Source organism: Oryzias melastigma, linkage group LG20 (genome assembly GCF_002922805.2).
Source record: "Oryzias melastigma strain HK-1 linkage group LG20, ASM292280v2, whole genome shotgun sequence".
NCBI lineage: Eukaryota > Metazoa > Chordata > Actinopteri > Beloniformes > Adrianichthyidae > Oryzias > Oryzias melastigma.
Window position 1 is genome coordinate 23,069,651 of NC_050531.1, and position 16,806 is coordinate 23,086,456.

Consider the following 16,806-nt stretch of genomic DNA (forward strand, 5'->3'; position numbering starts at 1 on the left):
CGCTGGAAAAGAACTGTGTTGGTAAGAGCAAAAATGTGACCTATTTTTATTTACTGAACCACATGATCATGTGACCTCTTTCTCTTTTTTCACTTCCTTTAGCAGAGCGCCCCCTGCAGGAAGACGGGTCAGGGTTTTTTCCTCTTACCTGGTTGCTCCTGGCCATCTTCTCCACCTCCATGTGTTGGAGTGCAGCTGCGTTTTTCTTGGCTGTGACTCCCTGAAACACCAGATCACGTCTTCATGTCAGTGGTTTTAATGGTCCTCCAGAGCTCAGAGGACCTGAACTCACCTTGATGCTGCTGCTGGGGAGGTTCTTGAAGCTGCCGTCAGCCGCCTCTGGAGCTTGTTTGTTCTCCTGTGGTTCATGTTTAGCAGCAGAGTCTCCTCCAGAGACGACCTCCTGCTGGATCTTCATGATGGCTTCAGGTTTGGTCTCTGTTGCTGGGAGGAGGGTGACGCTGGGTTTGACCTTTGACAGGGGGGTCACGCTGGGGAGGAGGGTGTCGTTGGGTTTGACCTTGGACCGGGGGGTCAGGCTGGGGAGGAGGGTGACGCTGGGTTGAGATTTTGGAGGAGCTGCAGGGCTGCTGTGCGATTTGGAACGAAGGCGCAAGCATGGGACGGTTGGGGGAGGATGAGGAGGGAGTGATGGAGCTAGAGGGGGGGACTTCCGAGCCAAGGTGGGGAGTGTCACCCTCCCCTTCTCTTCCGTGCCTCCACTCTGCTGTTTCTGGGCCTTCAGCAGAGCCACGTTGACGTGACGGGATGGGTTTTTGTTCCTGAAGAGGGGCAGTACTTTAGGTGGGGAGCTGAAGTGACTCTCAGGAGGGGGGGTCAGGAGGTCCAAGGAGCATGAGGAGGGCTGGAAGACTGGCAGAGAAGAGGAGACAGAGGAGGACACATTTGCTCCAGACAGCGAGGACATGGAAGCAGAAGCACAGGAGGAGATCCCAGATGAAGGCCAGACTCCAGCTCTGGATCCATATTGGTTCTGAGCTTGGTCCGGCTGGGATTCAGAGATCCGGGCTGACAGATGGAGGGTTGGACTGGATGAGGGGAGCTCTGTCTGCACTGGCCTGATGAAGACGGAGGTGGTCAGGTTGATCTGCTCGCTGGTCTGCACCTGAGGAACCACAGCAGCTTCAGACGAAACATCTAAGACACGTGGCCCGGGGGCCAGATCCGGCCCACGGGGTAATTACATCTGGCCCTCCAGATCCTTTTTGATAACCCTTTAACACCAGAGTTCCAGTGTTTATGTTCTTTGATTGAACAGATAGAAAAGTATTTTCTAAAAATAATTAACACAATCAACGTAACTCTAGCAGATTCTGACAGAGAAAAGCGAGTTTTCTCGTTCAGAATCTGCAGTTACAGATTCAAAGTTTTAAAATTGGCATTCTGCTAGCTTTTTGGACTATTTTGGAATTTAGTAAGATTTACTAATATTTTTTGGGGTTATTTTGGAGTTTAGATGACATTTTAGCATGCTAGCTGTTTTGGCTAACCTGAGTTTTTTTGTTTTGTTTTTTAGGTTAATTTGGAATTAATTTGCCAGCTATTATTTTAGCTGGCTCTAATTTTCAGATATTAACTCCAGTGATTTCAACTATCAGCTTCAGTGATTTCAGCGGCCAAATTCAGCTTACAGCATTAACATTATCACAGGTAATGCTGTATATCGAGTTCATAATTATGTTAAAAGGTTAAGTTTTTAAACTTTTAAAAATGTTTTTGAGTGTTCAATAAATGTTTATCTTGTTTGGCTCGCGACCTAAGGTGTTTTTTGGATTTTGGCCTCTTGTGTGATTGAGTTTGACACCAATGGTCAAAATGCAACTTTTAAAAAATATAAAACATTTCAATAATTAAAACTTAAACAAATTCAAAATAATCTGGCAGATTCTGAAGGAGATTCCTTCAGAATCTGCAAGAATTACATTGATTGTGTTAATAATAATATTACAGTAAATTGAATAACATAAACTGTTCCTTTTTTGTTTTTTATGATTGGATATGAGCCTGCAAAGTGATTTTCAGTCATTTAGTATTACATTTTATGTAAGAAGAAATAATGAATTTAGTCGTATGCTAATGCTTCCTCCAGCACATGAACCATCCTTAATCTTACTGATTAGCTCAGTTAAGTCATCAGTGTTTAGGTTTGGACATGAGTCGCTGAGTCTGCATCTTCCTATTGTAGTCTTCACTGAACTTATTCAGATTTGAAGGAAAATGCAGAGAGAAAAAAAGAGTCTGAGTTTGCTCAGAAAGTCTCCATAAAGCCTTAAGATCAGCTTTGAAGCTTCTTCTCTGGCGCTCTTGCGAGGGAATGAGTTCATCTGAACTCCATAAATATTTCAGCTCCACTCTGTGGGCCCTGAGCTCGTCTGCTCAGATGTTCCTTCATCTGCAGGTGAGGAACGACTTTAATCTTACCTGCAGATTTCAGAGGAGATCTTCAGGGAGCTCATAAAAAAAGGTCTTAAACGGGCATGAAGATGACCGCTCTGCAGCATGCTTTTATCCAGAACTTCTGAGCATGATGGTCCAGAGAAAAAAATGTTGTTTTCTTTCTCCACATGAAGCATTTGTTAGATGTGAGACATGAAAGGCCTTTGACGTGATAAAAGAGGCTGAATTTCCGTTGTTTTGCTTTGCTATGAAAGACGGACATTTCTCAACGCGGGAAGAGGAAAACAGAATACGAATGAAAACTGACAGATTCTGGAGGAAAGTAAGATAGATTAAAAACAGAAAGTAATTCAACTTTTTAAGCATCTGCATGTGTGTGTTTGTGCTTCTTTGTGTTTTTTTTACGTATGTGCGTGTTTGCGGTACACAAATAACATCACATCTGAGCCAACAGAAATTACATGTGGAGTGCCCCAAGGCTCCATCCTGGGACCACTTCTATTTAACATCTACATGCTCCCACTGGCCCAGGTTATAAAGAACAACAACATTAGTTACCATAGCTATGCAGATGACACACAGATATATATTAGACTGACACCAGGAGACCGAGGCCCTGTACAGGCTCTTGGTAAATGCATTGAGGACATTAATGACTGGATGTGTCACAACTTACTTCAATTAAACAAAAACAAAACGGAGGTTATTGTCTTTGGGGCTAAAGAAAAAAGGTTAGACGTCACTACAGAGCTTCAATCTATTCAACTAAAAACTACCAACCAGGCCAGAAACTTGGGTGTAGTGATAGACACAGACCTAAATTTTGATAAACACATTAAGGCAGTCACTAAATCAGCCTATTATCATCTCAAAAATATCTCAAGGATTAAAGATCTGATGTCTAAGCAGGACCTGGAGAAACTAGTGCATGCTTTCATCTTTAGTCGACTTGATTACTGTAACAGTGTTTTTACAGGACTACCAAAAAAATCCATCAGGAAACTGCAGCTTATTCAGAACTCTGCTGCTCGGGTTCTCACAAGGACCAAGAAAGTAGACCACATCAGTCCAGTTCTGAGGTCTTTACACTGGTTACCTGTCTGTCAGAGGATAGACTTTAGACTTCCAGAAACCCTAGATCTGCTGAAACACTCAGTGTATTTAAATCCAGGTTAAATACTCACCTGTTCTCAGCTCTGTTTGACTGGATTCGAACATCCTCACTGCCTGTTTCAGATTCAGTTCTTTTTATTTTATTTTAATGGTCACACCTTTACTATTTCTCTTGATTGTTTCTCTAAATGTTTTATGCAAAGCACTTTGAACTGTCTCTGTACATGAAATGTCCTATATAAATAAACTTGCCTTATGTGTTGTGAGTGTTTGTGTTTAGAGGCATGTTTGTTGGAGTTCACCTGCATGGATGCAGCCGTGCTCAAGTTCACCGTGGGATATGCAGGCTTTCCGCTCAGCTGCACAGCAAAGCCGCACACACTGCTCAGTCTGCTCCTGACGTCGGACATGAAGGAGCACAGCACCCCCTGCAGGTCGACCGTAGGAAAACGCTCCGCAGGCTGCAGCCGGATGCAGCTCAGAGGGTATCTGCTCTGGAGGGTCAAGGACCATCAACCTCTGAATTCTGCTCTTGTGTTGGACCTTAAACTGTGAAAGTTTCAGAAGCTGATTCATTCATTAACTCTGTTATGAAACTGTCTGTAAATAAGGTGAGCAATCCTTGGCACAATATTCTAAATATTAAAAAAAATCAACATTTTAATCTACACTTACACTTTCACAGAGGAAACTGGACTCACAGATGTGAAATTTGTTTGGTCTAACAAGTTTTATCTTCTTATATTTTTTTCTGGATAAATGAAAGTACAATAGAAAAGCTTTGTTTTGTTTTGTGAATGTTGAGATTTTCTCGATGCAGGGGATCACACAGAGATCGCTTGCAGTAAACCCCTCAGAGCTCATGTGTTTCTGGTCGGTATCATTCCTTCACCTGACTGAGTTCAGGGATACGTGTAGAGTCGCTCTCCCATCGGTTGGAAGCAGATGTTGCAGTACACCACCTCGTCCTCCCCCTGCTCCGGGAGCCTGTATCCATACTGAAACACACAGACATTTTGAGGAAATAGTTTTTCATGCAGCAGCATCAGATTTTGTCAGTAAAGACTGAAACTGTTGAGCAAGGAGGAGATCCATGAGAACTTATTCAGATCTAGTTCAGTCATGAACTGTTGCCATGGCAACCGCAGGAGGAGTTTTGGTTGTTTGGGGGCAGCACAGAAAAGTGTGAGCACGTGAAGTCAGGCGGGCAGACAGGAGAACCATACAGAGGTGAGCGTGTACCAGGCGTTTCCAGCGGTTCTGCAGGTCTGTGTAGGTCCGGAACGGTTCGTCTGGAGGCAGCCGGCGGCTGAAGCTCATAATCTCACCATTACTCATGCTGGAAACACAAATGTGGGTCAGACCGCAGTTTCTGGAATGGAAAACAGCAAACGCTGCAGAGCTTCAGCTCCCCCTGCTGCTCAAAGGCAGAATTACACAACCTTCATGTTTCACTGCTGCTGCTGCTGCAAAAAATCCTCATGAGGATCACTAAACAAAAACATTTAAACAGCTGTAACACAACTAACGGATTACTTAAACCAAATCCTGTAGTGAGTATGCATTTTTTCCTGTTTACGCCAGTCTAAAAAAGCATCAGTATAAAATAAAAAACACTTTATTCATGTCATTCTTTTTTAGTGTTTACCTTTCAAATAAAAAAAACTTCCTGTTATCCCACAGTGGTGCAGATGGGCTGTTTGAGTCAGTTTCCACCAATCAGACAGTCAAGAGCAGAACCAGATCCAGTTTTTGAGTGTAGTTCAAGTACAAGTACTAATCTCATTTGCAATCTCCTTTTATGTTAGAAGCTGAGCTATAAGGGTTCCTAACCCCCGTGAACGCAGTTCACTGCAAGTTTCATCCTCCCTCACTTGTTCAGGCAAAAACATGTACATTCCTCCACCTGAAGAAGTGACATGGTGGAGGAATAATGGATGTCTACAGCTGAGAACCATGGCCTTAGTCTTCTCCCAGCTGCTTCACACTCAGGATCAAACACCTCCAGACAGATGAAGGTCAGAGCTTCAAGGAGCCAAAGAAAAGAGGACAGAACTTTATGTCAATGTCTACTGATGACACTGCTACCCAAGAATCCCTCTTTACTCTAACCTTTAGAAAAGGTAAAGTTTTTATCTTTTACAGCAGCGTTTTTCAACCAGTGGGCCACAGTACATCTGTGAGCAGTGAGAGATGGTCTGAAGTGCAGCTGGAAACTCATCAATTTAACCCAATTGGTCTAAAAAGCATTCACTATTGCCAGGATATCAGCTCTGTGTTTATCCAAAAAGTTCAAAATTTCCCACCAACTGGTTAAGAAAATGAAAACTAATAAAAGACTTTTATAGGATCGACATCAGGGTTTTCCTTGAGGGCCGGCCTCCAGCTGGTTTTCCAGAAACTTTGTGTTTGAGATCATGCAGGCGGACACAGCGCTGCACAGATTGCCTGAATTGCAGTGCATGTTGGGTAGTTTTGACTTTGACATCACCTGTCAATCATCATGAAAATATCACGAGAACGAGGCGGGTGCAGCTGGAAAACTCGCTGGCTGCTAGCCACCTTGATGACTACAAAACAATGCATTGTGGGAAAGGATCTCCTTGGAGTTCTTTTACTTCAACGTGATGCTGATCAGAAATGACTGGCGCTAAATGATGGAAATCTGCATTTTGTAACTCTCTCTGGAAAGAAGTGAGGAAAGGCATATTAATATTCAACGACAAGCCAAACTTCCTGTTCTCCTATAGTCCCGCTGTTCGCCTTCATCTCAGGCGCCATTCCCCGCCCCGGCCTGGTCTCGCCGACAATCCAGGCGAGGCTCAAGTCATCTCAAACACACCTCATGTCTCATCTGTTAGTTATCACCCCGATCAGGTGTGTTTAGCCAATAAGAAGCATCAATGGGAGATTGGTTGGGAAACACTAAGGACACTGGCCCTCGAGGCCTGGGTTTGGATCTAGACCAATCAGCATGAACCCTCTTGTCTGTGATTGGTTGTTTGGTGGCACAAATATCACACTAAATAGAGTTGACAATGCAAAATCAAAGAGAGACAAAGCAAGATTCAAGACGACTTATCTAAAAACGGTTGTGTCAGAAATGCACAAATGAGTTTTGAAAGCAAAGAAAAAGATTTTGAAATTCAAACATTTAATATTTTAATTTGCAACTTAGAAAGTTTTGTTTTTAAAATTTTTTTTTGTTTGTTCTGGTTCACCTTTTGGCTCATCCTGGCAGGAGTCACCACAGTGACTCAGCTTTCACTGATTCCCACAGGTGGTTTGGTAAAGTTTTATTCCGGACGCCCTTACTGTGTTTTCAAAGCACAGGGAGACCCAGAAAGGCGGCAGCTTATAGGTTCTTGCCTAAAAATCTTTTTTTTTTTCATTCCCAGTCAGCAAGGCCCCATGTGGTTTAAAAGTGGGCAGAAAATTTGGGCCCCAATTAGGTTTATCAACAGTTTCTGTGGTGGTCCCACCAGTGTTTGGCCACATTGACATAAGTGGGATTCAGTGGGTTAGCTCGCTACGCTAGCCAGCTAACTGGTGGACAACGTAACGTGCTAGCGAGCTCTTCTGTAGCATGCTAGCGAGCTCCACTGTAGCATGCTAGCGAGCTCTGCTGTATCATGCTAGCGAGCTCCGCTGTAGCATGCTAGCGAGCTCCGCTGTAGCATGCTAACGAGCTCCGCTGTAGCATGCTATCGAGCTCCGCTGTAGCATGCTAGCGAGCTCCGCTGTAGCATGATAGGGAGCTCCGCTGTAGCATGCTAGGGAGCTACGCTGTAGCATGCTAGTTAGCTCCGCTGTAGCATGCTAGCGAGCTACGCTGTAGCATGCTAGTTAGCTCCGCTGTAGCATGCTAGCGAGCTCCGCTGTATCATGCTAGCGAGCTACGCTGTAGCATGCTAGTTAGCTCCGCTGTAGCATGCTAGGGAGCTCCACTGTAGCATGCTAGCGAGCTCCGCTGTAGCATGCTAGGGAGCTCCACTGTAGCATGCTAGCGAGCTCCGCTGTAGCATGATAGGGAGCTCCGCTGTAGCATGCTAGGGAGCTACGCTGTAGCATGCTAGGGAGCTCTGCTGTAGCATGCTAGCGAGCTCCACCGTAGTGTGACTTTTGTTCTTATTTTAGTGGCATAAATGTCCCTTTATATGAGTAAGACTCAGACAGACTCAACAGTAATCTGTGGTTTGATTCATCTTCATCAACATCATCATGACAGACGAGGAACTATCTGTGTTTGTCCAGCAGGTGGAGCCATCATACCTGGGCAGTACGTGGCACCTGATGGGTCCCCCCATGGAGGCGGAGTCGAGGACGGCGTGGGGGTCGCTGCACAACCTGTTGAGCACCAGCTGGGACAGACCAAAGTCCTGCAGCTGGACAACAGCCACTGATGTCAGGACCTTTTCTGAGAACGTCAACCTGATCGTCATGAGCGTAACATCACGCTGCTTACTGTGGGTGGGGGCAGCCGCATGGTGGTGGCCTGCACGCTCATGCACAGCTGTCCCTCCCTGCTGCTGAGCACCAATCCTTCAAAACAAACACAGGGAGCTCCTGATCTGCTCCAGAATGATAGAACATCACAGAGGAGAGCAGACAGGAACTCACTGACGCCGTTGAGTATTCCTCCATCAGTCAGGAAGTCTTTCCCTGAGAACAAAGAGAAAGGAGCAGAAACTCACTGCAAGACACTGGGGGTGTAAGGGTTTATCTACAGACGTTCTGGCCCACTCTAAAACCTGTAACCAGAAGATCATGCTGCTGTCTCATCTGATCCTTGAGAGATTCACAGACCAAAATGCCTTTCAGGAAATGCTGTGTTTGTGCTTCACTTCCACAACGATGAACCCTAAACAAATCTCTCCACCTGTCAGACTGTCAGCAGGAGCTGCTCTGACTGTTTTTTAAGTCCTTGACTGTTTTCAGGCCTGGAGTTGGACCTTGACTTCAGTCTGAAGTCCAGCTTTGTTTATCTTTTTAATGTTTCTAGGTTTACCTTCAATAACCCTGAATCCAGTTCCACAAACAAAATCAAATCCAGACTTTCTCAGCTACTAAATAAATGTGAAATCTGAATATTACTTCATCAATCCCACCTTCTGTGTGTTATTTACATGTATGTTAGCGATCTGTAACTAGTTGGTTACACTTGATATAAAACAGACGTAACAGAATGAAGCTCAATCTTCACTTCTAACATCAAACAAATATACCAGAGAACAAGTGCAAGTTTCTGTCTTCTTTCGGTCACTATATCTCAGTAAGTCTCTGTCTTAAATACAGGTTAGCAAGTTATTGTAGGAGAAATGAAAAATATATTTAGTAACAGCTGCATATTTTATCAGTGAAGAACAACTTTAGTGTGTTGACCAGATGTTAAACAGATTTAAATTTAGATCTTTGTAAAATGACTTTACCGAATGAGAAAAACACACTAATTGTTTTCAGCTCACACACACACAACCCCCCCACACAGACACACACAGCTAATTTGGCAGAGGGTGAAGGTTTCAGCTGAGGTTGCAACACTCAGATTGTCAGACACACAAACACAGCACAACCTTGATGTTGATAAATCACACACAAGCTGTTGTGCAGTTGTGATTACAGGCTGGACTTTGATTTGATGCAGACACTCCTTTACAGTCATTAACACTCTCACTGTGTGTGTGGGTGTGTGTGTGTTTGTTTTCACCACCACGTAAGGACATTAACCAGACTAAACATACATGTGGGGACTTGTCACACGGTGGGGACCTGAGTTGTGGTCTCCATGGGCAAACCCATTCTGATAGGTCCAACCACCTAAGGTTTTTTCTCTATGAGAGATATTGACAAAAGTGTGTGTGTGTGTGTGTGTGTGTGTGTGTGTGTAGCATTTATTTATCTTCACACTGCACCTCCTCTGCTGACTTCAGCAGAAATAACATTTCAGCTTCATATCCAACCTGTGACACTGGGAGATGGCAGCTGAACTCTACCTCTAGAATTCATCAATCCAAACACATCTGAAAAAATAACTTGTGGCGTTCCCCTGGGTTCTGTACTTGGCCCTATTTTATTCACTTTATATTTGATTCCTCTGGGGAAACTTATTAATCAGATCTTGGGGTGTTGTTTGTTAGGTCCATGTCCCTGGAAGGTCACTCAAAACAGATAATAAAACTGTTTTTATCTTCAAAGAAATGTGGCAAAAATTAAAAAGTATTATGTTTCAATCTGACCTAGAAACTGTTATTCACGCTTTTATTTCTTCTCGTTTAGATTACTGCAACTCTCTCTTTACCTGTTTTAACAAATGTCCGCTAAACCGCCTTGAGGTCGTCCAAAACTCTGCAGCAGGCCTTTTAACAGGAACCAGTAAACTGACACACATCACTCCACTACTGTCTGCTTTACATTTGTAACCCATTAATTACAAATTGATTTTAAAATGTTACTTTTAGTTTTTAGAGCCTTGCACGGTCTAGCCCCGACGTACATCTCTGACCTTTTAACCCCATACTCTTCGGCCTGATCCTTGAGGATATCCAACCAAAATCTATTAGGCATTCCAAAAACTTGCTTTAAAACTAGAGATGTCTCCTTCCAAGCTTACTCCTCGTCTGTGGAACTCCCTCCCATTGCCGTTGCGTCAGATTGACTCCGTTTTAAATTGCAGGTCAAGACGTTTTTATTCAGGAGCGCTTTTAGCCCTTGTTTTACTATGTCTTAATGTGTTTTTAGTTGCTTTATTATTGGTTTTTCATAACGCATCTGTGTTTTGACTTGATTTTATGCTCTTTTTGTAAATGATTTTAAATATATTCTATGTTATCTGTGCACTTTTAAAAATCTATAGACATAAAAAAAACATGTATGATGGCTCTCCAGATTGCTGCTCTGTGGCCTCTTCAGTCCTGAAGAATCTGATCTGCTTTCATTTTAGACAGTTGAGACGTTCTGAGGCTGTTTGCTTTGCACCCATAGATTCGTGGAGTTCTGGGAGACGGTATAGGAAGAATGGTGGGCTCTGGTACCCACCGCAGACGAGGTGGAGGCCCACTTTGTTCCAGTTGGGAGACAGCCTGCAGACCAGAGAGTAGGCTAGGCAGGACTGGAGGTCACCCGCAAGCACCCTCCGAGGACAACCCAGCTACAAAAAAACAAACATCTGGTCTTATCACCTTGAAAGGAGATCAAATTCACGGAAAAGGGTGTTAGACATACAGAGAGTTCTACTGACAATTATAAGTACAAAACATATATTTATCCTCTTTACATTTAATGTATACACAATTCAGATGAAACATGTATGCTGTTTATTTCCCTCCACAAATCAAACATAGTTTCAATCACCTGTAAAATCTTTAACTCTAATTAAAACAGTTTTTAACATGTTCTTGTAGCATTTTCTCATGATGGAGGACATACAGTACAGTTGTTCTCATGAGTTTAGAAGAAGTTGTGAATTCTATTTCTTAGATAATATGAATGAAAACACAAAACACTTTTTCCACTCTTAGTTAGTAGTTGGATTAACCCATTTATTGTTTACTGAGTGTTAACACAATTTAAATACACATCCCCAAACCATCAGCGATCCGTGTTTCACAGTAGGAACAGAGTTATTTTTATCATAGACATTGTTGATTCCTCTCCAAATGTTTATGGCCAAAACGTTGAATCTTGGTCTCATCACTCCGATCACTTTGGTCCAGAAGTTTGGAGGTTTTTCTCTGTGCTGTTTGGCATATTGTAAGCTGCTACTTTATTTTGTAGCATTTGTGCAAAGAAGTCTTTCTTCTGGCAACTCCACCATGAGACCCATCCTTCTTCAGGTGTCTCCTTATTGTACATCTGGAAACATCCACCCCAGTTTTTCAGAGAGTCCTGGATCACAGCTGAAGTTATTTTGGGTTTTTTCTTTGCCTCCCTATCAACTTTTATGGGAGTTGTTGCAGACATTTTTGTGACCGTGGTTTGGTTTCAACAGAACTCTTCACTTCTTGATCAAACTTTGAAGACTGTCGACTTGTATTCTCAGCTCCTTGGATATCTTCTTATATCCATTTCCTGTTTTGTACAGTTCAGTTACCTTTTCCCGTAGATCTTTTGACAGCTCTTTAGCTTTCCCCATGACTCAGGATCCAGAAATGTCAGAGCAGCTCTGGATGAAGGATGCAACGGAAACTCCAAACCTTTAGTGCACACATGGATTCCAGGTGAGGATGTTACCATTCAAACCTTTTTGTTTCAGCTCGTGTTCATGTTTTCAGGACAAAGTCATCAGGGTATGTCAACTTAGGGGAGTTTGTTTTCATTATGACTTCAAAAGGCTCAACATAATATTTGGATTTTTATTGGCTTCATCCAAAGGCTAACTGTGAGTGGAAATAAATGTGTGTTATCTTTCATATTCCACAAAACATGATTAGGAAATCATATTTTGTTCCGGGGTATGTAAACTTATGAGCAAATCTGTATATAAACTAATTTAGGATGAAAACTGCATTTCTGGGTATTTATTTATTCAAATCATGCTAAATCAGGAGCAGATAAAACCCTGTCGTTTGAAAAAGCTCAAGTTTGTGATGCAGCTTCTCCACTCCAATTCTAAACTCTCCACTTGCACAGATAAGAAGATCTTATTGTTTAAACTGTTCACTGTTTTCTTTTCTGCGCTAATGTTAGCTTGGGGCTGTGAGGGTCTCTACTGTAACCAAAGGCATTTTCAGTCAATTTCTAATGAGCTCCAGCAGCTCTGCAGAAACTATCTTAAAAAACAATACAGCCTTTTTGATTTTTGATTAAAAAAACTGCATAAACATAAATAAAAGACTATGATTATACGAGAGCTAAAAACTCAGTTGTAGTGGGACTTCAGAAGATGTGATTGTGCCCCGCCTCCCCATCCTACCAGCAGATGGTTCCTCTGTGCAAACCACTGGAGGATGCCTCTCTGGAAAAACTGCTCCTGAAACGAGACAAAAGTGAGGAAGTTGAAGGATAGAGGTAGAGGTGTGACATTTGAAAAGATCTTTGGAGCATCGTGGTGCATGTCTTAAATCTGGATTTACTGAAGATTAGGAGACGGTGTGGGAGGTGTGAACAACGGTCATATAGGGGATGAACATGAAGTGTGGGTCACGTTTTCAAAGGCTCTAATGGAGGACCGAGTTAAGCAGATGAAAGCATGGTTCTGAACTGTTTGGACCACAGCAGAATCTTTTCTTCATTAAACTTCAAAGTTGATAAAAAGAATTCACTCAACCCACATATTTTTTTCTGTGATTGTATTTAAATTAGTTTTGTGTTCGGGTCAGCACCGACCCATTTTACTTTTTAATTGCAAAAAAGAATAACTTAAAGTACATTTATTCCATCAAGGCTTTCTGACTTTTTCAGGACCTTTGATTTCAACTAAAATTATTATAAAAATTATTCTAAAATGCTTCAGTAGAATGATGTCCTTTCTAGTGTTTGGGGTCAGTTTTATATATTATAACATTATAAAGCAATAATTAGTTAGATTTCAGCCAAAACACTGACAGCCTCGTCCTCTTCCAGTCATGTCAGCTTCATAGGATGCTCTTTTGTCCAGCAATGCTGCAAAAAATACCAAAATAAACAAACTCGAACATGTCCAGACACACAGAAACCTCTTTCTGATTTAGCTTTCTAATACTTTTAGAACATTTTAATGATTTCGATCGGTTTTGTTTGTTTGTGTTCCAATGTGTTTGGATTTAAGTTTCATTGCTGACAAAAATATAGACGTATGTAAATATGTATGGTCCAAACTGAACCATAACACGAAAAAAGTTATGAAAGTTAAGTATTTTGAAATAAAAAAATAGATCAAACAAATTAATTTCAGAGATGTTATCTTAATCCCTCAGTGAAATTTAAGTAACACAGTGAGATTTGTTTTATTTATATCATTCGTTTCTGTTTTATATTAAAATCCAGAGGCATACTTATTTTACAGAAAAAATAATAAAACCAACATTTCCATGGATAAAGAAGCCTAACAAGATAAGCAAGAGATGACTGAAAAAATTGGAGAATAAGTTGGTGTTTTTAGTTTATTTTAAAACTGATTTAAGACATGGGTCAGAACCGACCCGTTAACTCTGTGGATGCTAACAAAAAGCTAACACGAGAGGAAGGTAAAAGCTAATATTAGTAACTGATAAGGAGATTTTTGGAAGAAAAAATGAACACCTTAAATTGAACAAATTTTTATTGTACCATCTATTTTATGAAACATTAAAAACATTCAGGGGGAGAGGAGTTTGGCTTGTTCGCTTGACTGCTCATACACAGCTGCTCCAGTACTCCAGTGATTTACTGTGTAAATATACAGTCAGAGGGGAAGCTCCAGCCTTGGGGGGGGTGACAGAGCTGAGGACCTGTGGGAGTGAAGACTGGAACAGCCTTGTTCCTCTGCCTTTAGCCCAAATGGAGCTTTTAGAAAGATGACATGAACAGCTGCACCTGCGCTGGAAAACGCTCTCGTCGGTGCAGCGTTTAAGCATGCAGCAGCGTGTGAGGCTGACAGTTTGGAGGAGCCGTTTCTCCTCCGTCAGGAGGAGGTGCAAACATAAAGGCTGTTCAGTCTGAAGGCGAGTAGTTTAAATCCTCCCAGGGTTTGATCAAACAGCTTTGATTTCATTCCTTGATCTGTTAAAGACACTGACAGATCTGCTGTGAAGGAGTCAGACTCTTGAGTAACAGTTGTGTTTTCACGTGCGTGTTTGCGTGCGGCACCTCCAGAGCGCTGGCACGCATCCGTTATTACTGGCACGCATTCCAAACATTCCAAGTGCAGCCTTACACGCACCGGAAGGTTGTTCCTGACACGCCAGCTGCCCCCACTGACCTCATGACACCATCACACCAACAAAGAAACAACTCAGACTCTGCAGGCCTCAGTCAGCATGTTCACAGAGTCAGGAAACTGAAGAAACATGGAAGCACCACAGGCCAGATGAAGGGTTCAGAATCTGTGCTCCCTGAAGGCTTTCAGACTGAACAATGACTGGTTGAACCACAGAAGAAAACCTGCAGCACGAAGGCAACAAAGCTTATCAGTCAGTTGTGATCGCAATCAGCGGAGCTGTGGAAGTGTGGGAGTCTGAGCGTGAGAAGCTGCTGCTGTTGGTTTCCTTCATGTTTCACCACCGGAGAGTCTCAGAAAACAGGACTCTGTTCACTTGCAGGTGAACTCTGGTGCGGTTCACTTCAGTGTGAATGCACACAGACTAAGGAGAGGAAGAGAACCACAGGGAGGAAACATCCTACAGCAGGAAGAAGCAGAATGTCAGCAAGCTTGGCCTGGCAACACTTTTGTGAGGAACAGTCCAGTGTTTGTGTGTACGCTTTCAGAGACGGACCTTCAGCAGCAGACCTCACAGACTCATGTTTTAGAAGAAAACTTCTGCTCTAAAGCAGGAGCCTATTTAACAACTATGGGCAAAATAAGTCATTATTTGTAGTTTTTTGTTCATTGTAGAAATTCTTTAATTTTACAAGGTGAAGGGTTTGTTGTTTATAACTCTTTAACACCAGAGCTCCAGTGTTTATGCTCTTTGATTTACTCTATTTTTTAATGTCAACACAATAAACAACATTCCAACAATTAGCATCTGGCAGTCATGTGACTCCAAAAGCTTCACGAAGCTTTGGGCTTCAGTGAAGCAGTTTGACAGTCCTTATGCTTTAATCTAAAACTGCTTCATTTTTTAGAAATCAAACAAGTTTGGATATTGGAGGCTTAGACGTCATCAGAAATGTTTAATAAGTGTTTATGCGAGTGGAATGTAGTTTTAGTCTCACTAAAGAAACATCTTTAGATGGAAACAGCGTGTTTGCGACTCACAGCCACGACCACAGTGATGTCTGTGAAGCAGTCATGCGAAGGACGGGCCAGCACGTCAGCAAACAGCAGCACCAGCTCCCTGCGAGGCAGCACTCGGTCAGTCAGATCGTAATCTTCCTCCACACCACTGCTCTGAATCTGCTCACACCTGCAGGTCATGATCTGTTTGGTCCTCGGCTCCTCCTCCTCCCCATGAAGCGTCATGGAGACACATACCAGCTTGTTCAGCTCTGGAATCTGGAGGAAAAACAGGGCCTGGTTCGGGTCTCCACTCATCCTGCAGACACAGGAAAGCACATTTTTTTAACTAATCATAAATGAGCTGGATGTTGGACATATCTCTGATTTCTGAGTTTCTTGGAATAAACAATGATGAGGATTCCTTGTGGATTATTTGAAATCCTGTTTTTTTGAGTTATTAAACATGTCTGTGTGTCATTTTTCTTGTGAAAGAGAACAAATTAAAAATAATTTTGTTTTTGCATTTTGGAGTATTTCTCCTTTTAAATCAATCAAAGTGTCTTGGACAGACTCTGTTTGAATGAATGATCTTCTTTCCATCAACAGCTCTGCTGCACATGCACTAAACCCTCATCTGTTCCTAGTGTCTAGTTCAGGTTCTGGAGAAGAGAAGATGGTATCTTCACATTGACTGCAGTCAAATGAGCCGCCGTTCACATTTCTGTGGTCAAATCAGCATCACTGGATTTTTGGTGTGAGTTTCATCCAATACTTACGGTAGCAGGACTGAGAACGCTGGAAAATCTCCACCAGACTCCACGGAGCTTCTTGATGTGACCACGGAAATGTGAACGGCGGCTCATTTGACCGCAGTTGGAAAGGATTGTAAATCAGTGGAAGTTCTGTCCATGAAGCTCTTCACTTCCTTGTCCGAGCTGAGATCCAACTCAAACAGATGATGCTACACATTTTTATGTAGCAGCAGTGAAGATTTACGCTAGCGAGAAACAGAGCTACCATAATCAGACGTGGGGGATCAGGGGCGGGGCTGCTCAGCTCAGCTCCAAAAGCCACGCCCCCTCAGAGGACATTTTGGAAACAGAGGCTTCAGATCAACATGAAAAATGACTTTTAAAGACATTTAGATTGAGGGATTTTGGTTTAATATTTCATAATCATAATTTAAAAAACTACTGGGAAAATTGTATTTTTTAATTGAATAAATTGTCATAGGAGGACTTTAATCAAAACATCAACAAATATCTGAGACCAGCTGGTTCACGACACAAATCCAGAGGAAAATGAATAAAAAAATGTCTTCAACATGAAATGAACAAGGTGAAAAACATTCATTCTCAATGAAGAGCGCAGCGGTGAGTAAAATCTTCTTGTTTGTGACCAAAGGAAAAACCTAAAAACAAAGAAAACAGCAGCCAGGA

General features: G+C 42.3%; 1 protein-coding gene and 1 long non-coding RNA gene across 4 annotated transcripts in view; one reads left to right on the top strand and one right to left on the bottom strand.

Annotated features, from left to right (window-relative positions):
- Nucleotides 1–16,806, bottom strand: part of LOC112151364 (uncharacterized protein C18orf63) — a 19,818-nt gene that overhangs the window by 1,950 nt on the left and 1,062 nt on the right. Inside the window, exons 3-14 of one of the 3 annotated variants that reach the window (XM_036217438.1) lie at nucleotides 15,555–15,683; nucleotides 15,407–15,485; nucleotides 12,443–12,499; nucleotides 10,567–10,678; nucleotides 8,152–8,193; nucleotides 7,997–8,073; nucleotides 7,804–7,916; nucleotides 4,774–4,870; nucleotides 4,444–4,529; nucleotides 3,834–4,020; nucleotides 293–1,126; nucleotides 149–220 (exon numbers count right to left, since the gene is read on the bottom strand). In XM_036217438.1, the coding sequence (XP_036073331.1) occupies nucleotides 149–220; nucleotides 293–1,126; nucleotides 3,834–4,020; nucleotides 4,444–4,529; nucleotides 4,774–4,870; nucleotides 7,804–7,916; nucleotides 7,997–8,073; nucleotides 8,152–8,193; nucleotides 10,567–10,678; nucleotides 12,443–12,499; nucleotides 15,407–15,485; nucleotides 15,555–15,682 (1,884 nt within the window). In that variant the 5' untranslated portion in view covers nucleotide 15,683. The remainder of the gene's footprint in view (nucleotides 1–148; nucleotides 221–292; nucleotides 1,127–3,833; nucleotides 4,021–4,443; nucleotides 4,530–4,773; nucleotides 4,871–7,803; nucleotides 7,917–7,996; nucleotides 8,074–8,151; nucleotides 8,194–10,566; nucleotides 10,679–12,442; nucleotides 12,500–15,406; nucleotides 15,486–15,554; nucleotides 15,684–16,806) is intronic. The other 2 variants (XM_036217439.1, XM_036217437.1) reach the window with 2 other exon arrangements.
- On the top strand, nucleotides 1,072–8,633 carry LOC118600258. The gene is made up of 3 exons (XR_004949870.1): nucleotides 1,072–1,197; nucleotides 3,812–4,761; nucleotides 7,786–8,633. It is a non-coding gene; the product is annotated as an uncharacterized LOC118600258 (long non-coding RNA).